Source organism: Branchiostoma belcheri, unplaced genomic scaffold, assembly GCF_001625305.1.
Source record: "Branchiostoma belcheri isolate BF01 breed outbred unplaced genomic scaffold, Haploidv18h27 scaffold68, whole genome shotgun sequence".
In the NCBI taxonomy this organism is placed as follows: domain Eukaryota; kingdom Metazoa; phylum Chordata; class Leptocardii; order Amphioxiformes; family Branchiostomatidae; genus Branchiostoma; species Branchiostoma belcheri.
Window position 1 is genome coordinate 361097 of NW_017804331.1, and position 1142 is coordinate 362238.

A 1142-nucleotide genomic window follows, 5' to 3' on the forward strand; every position below is an offset into this window, starting at 1 on the left:
ATCAGGTAAGGCACATCACACATGGCATGCCCCATCCACACAATATCAGGTAAGGCACATCACACATGGCATGCCCCATCCACACAACATCAGGTAAGGCACATCACACATGGCATGCCCCATCCACACAACATCAGGTAAGGCACATCACACATGGCATGCCCCATCCACACAACATCAGGTAAGGCACATCACACACGGCATGCCCCATCCACACAACATCAGGTAAGGCACAGTCATCACACATGGCATGCCCCATCCACACAATATCAGATAAGGTACTCTACAATCATACATGGCATACCCCATGTTTTTGGCAGAAAATTTGAGTTCCGCTGTCGGGAATTCTCTTTAGTGAGCTTTCCTGCTGTTGCCATAAAAGCTCTGCTGTGTATAAAGTGGGCTTTTCTGTCACTGTTGATTGAACTGTGCACATTTAAGAAAAAGTTTGTTTTTTTTCATTCCAAATATCATATGATAGATGACTTTGATGCACTTTTTATTCCCCAGAACGGCCCAGAGAGTGGTACAGATTGTGCGAGAACACAGAGCGACACCAGCGACTATCGCTATCATCAACGGCAAACTTAGAATAGGTAAAGCTTACACCTGACATGTACTGCATACATGTATTTTATCTATGGCAAGTCCACATTACTGGCCATGGCCTCCTTCAGTCAATTTTGCCCATGGTAATATCCTATTTGATATCAGCCCTACAGCTTCGGCTATGCATGACTGAACAGTGCTATCTGAGAATAACAGTCTCTGCCACATAGGGCAGGTCTGTAAGCTAACTCAGGTCTATTGCAGAGCTTTTTTCTCTTTTGAGTTGTTTAATGAAGGATAAAATATTGAATGCAGGTCTAACAGAAGATGAACTCGAGTGGCTGGCTTCAACAGAAAATCCTGTCTTGAAGACATCAAGAAGAGACTTGTCCATGGTTGTCAGCAAGGTACCTCAAAATTGTTTCGTTGTCTAACAGCACTACGTCCCGACTGGTGCTGTAGCAGACACCTTGTGGTGTAGGGTTACATTATGTAGCAAGTTGTCAACAAGGTAGCCACACCCGTAATTTTTTTGTCTCTTCTACGAGCACTAAGTCTCAAACAACAATGAATAAGGAGATCTGACTGGTGCT

General features: G+C 44.0%; 1 protein-coding gene across 1 annotated transcript in view; it reads left to right on the forward strand.

Moving 5' to 3' along the window:
• The window catches only part of LOC109483989 (pseudouridine-metabolizing bifunctional protein C1861.05-like), a 26276-nt gene that overhangs the window by 6294 nt on the left and 18840 nt on the right, over nt 1–1142 (forward strand). The window contains exons 4-5 of the mRNA XM_019787146.1: nt 511–596; nt 865–956. Of these exons, the coding sequence (XP_019642705.1) occupies nt 511–596; nt 865–956 (178 nt within the window). The remainder of the gene's footprint in view (nt 1–510; nt 597–864; nt 957–1142) is intronic.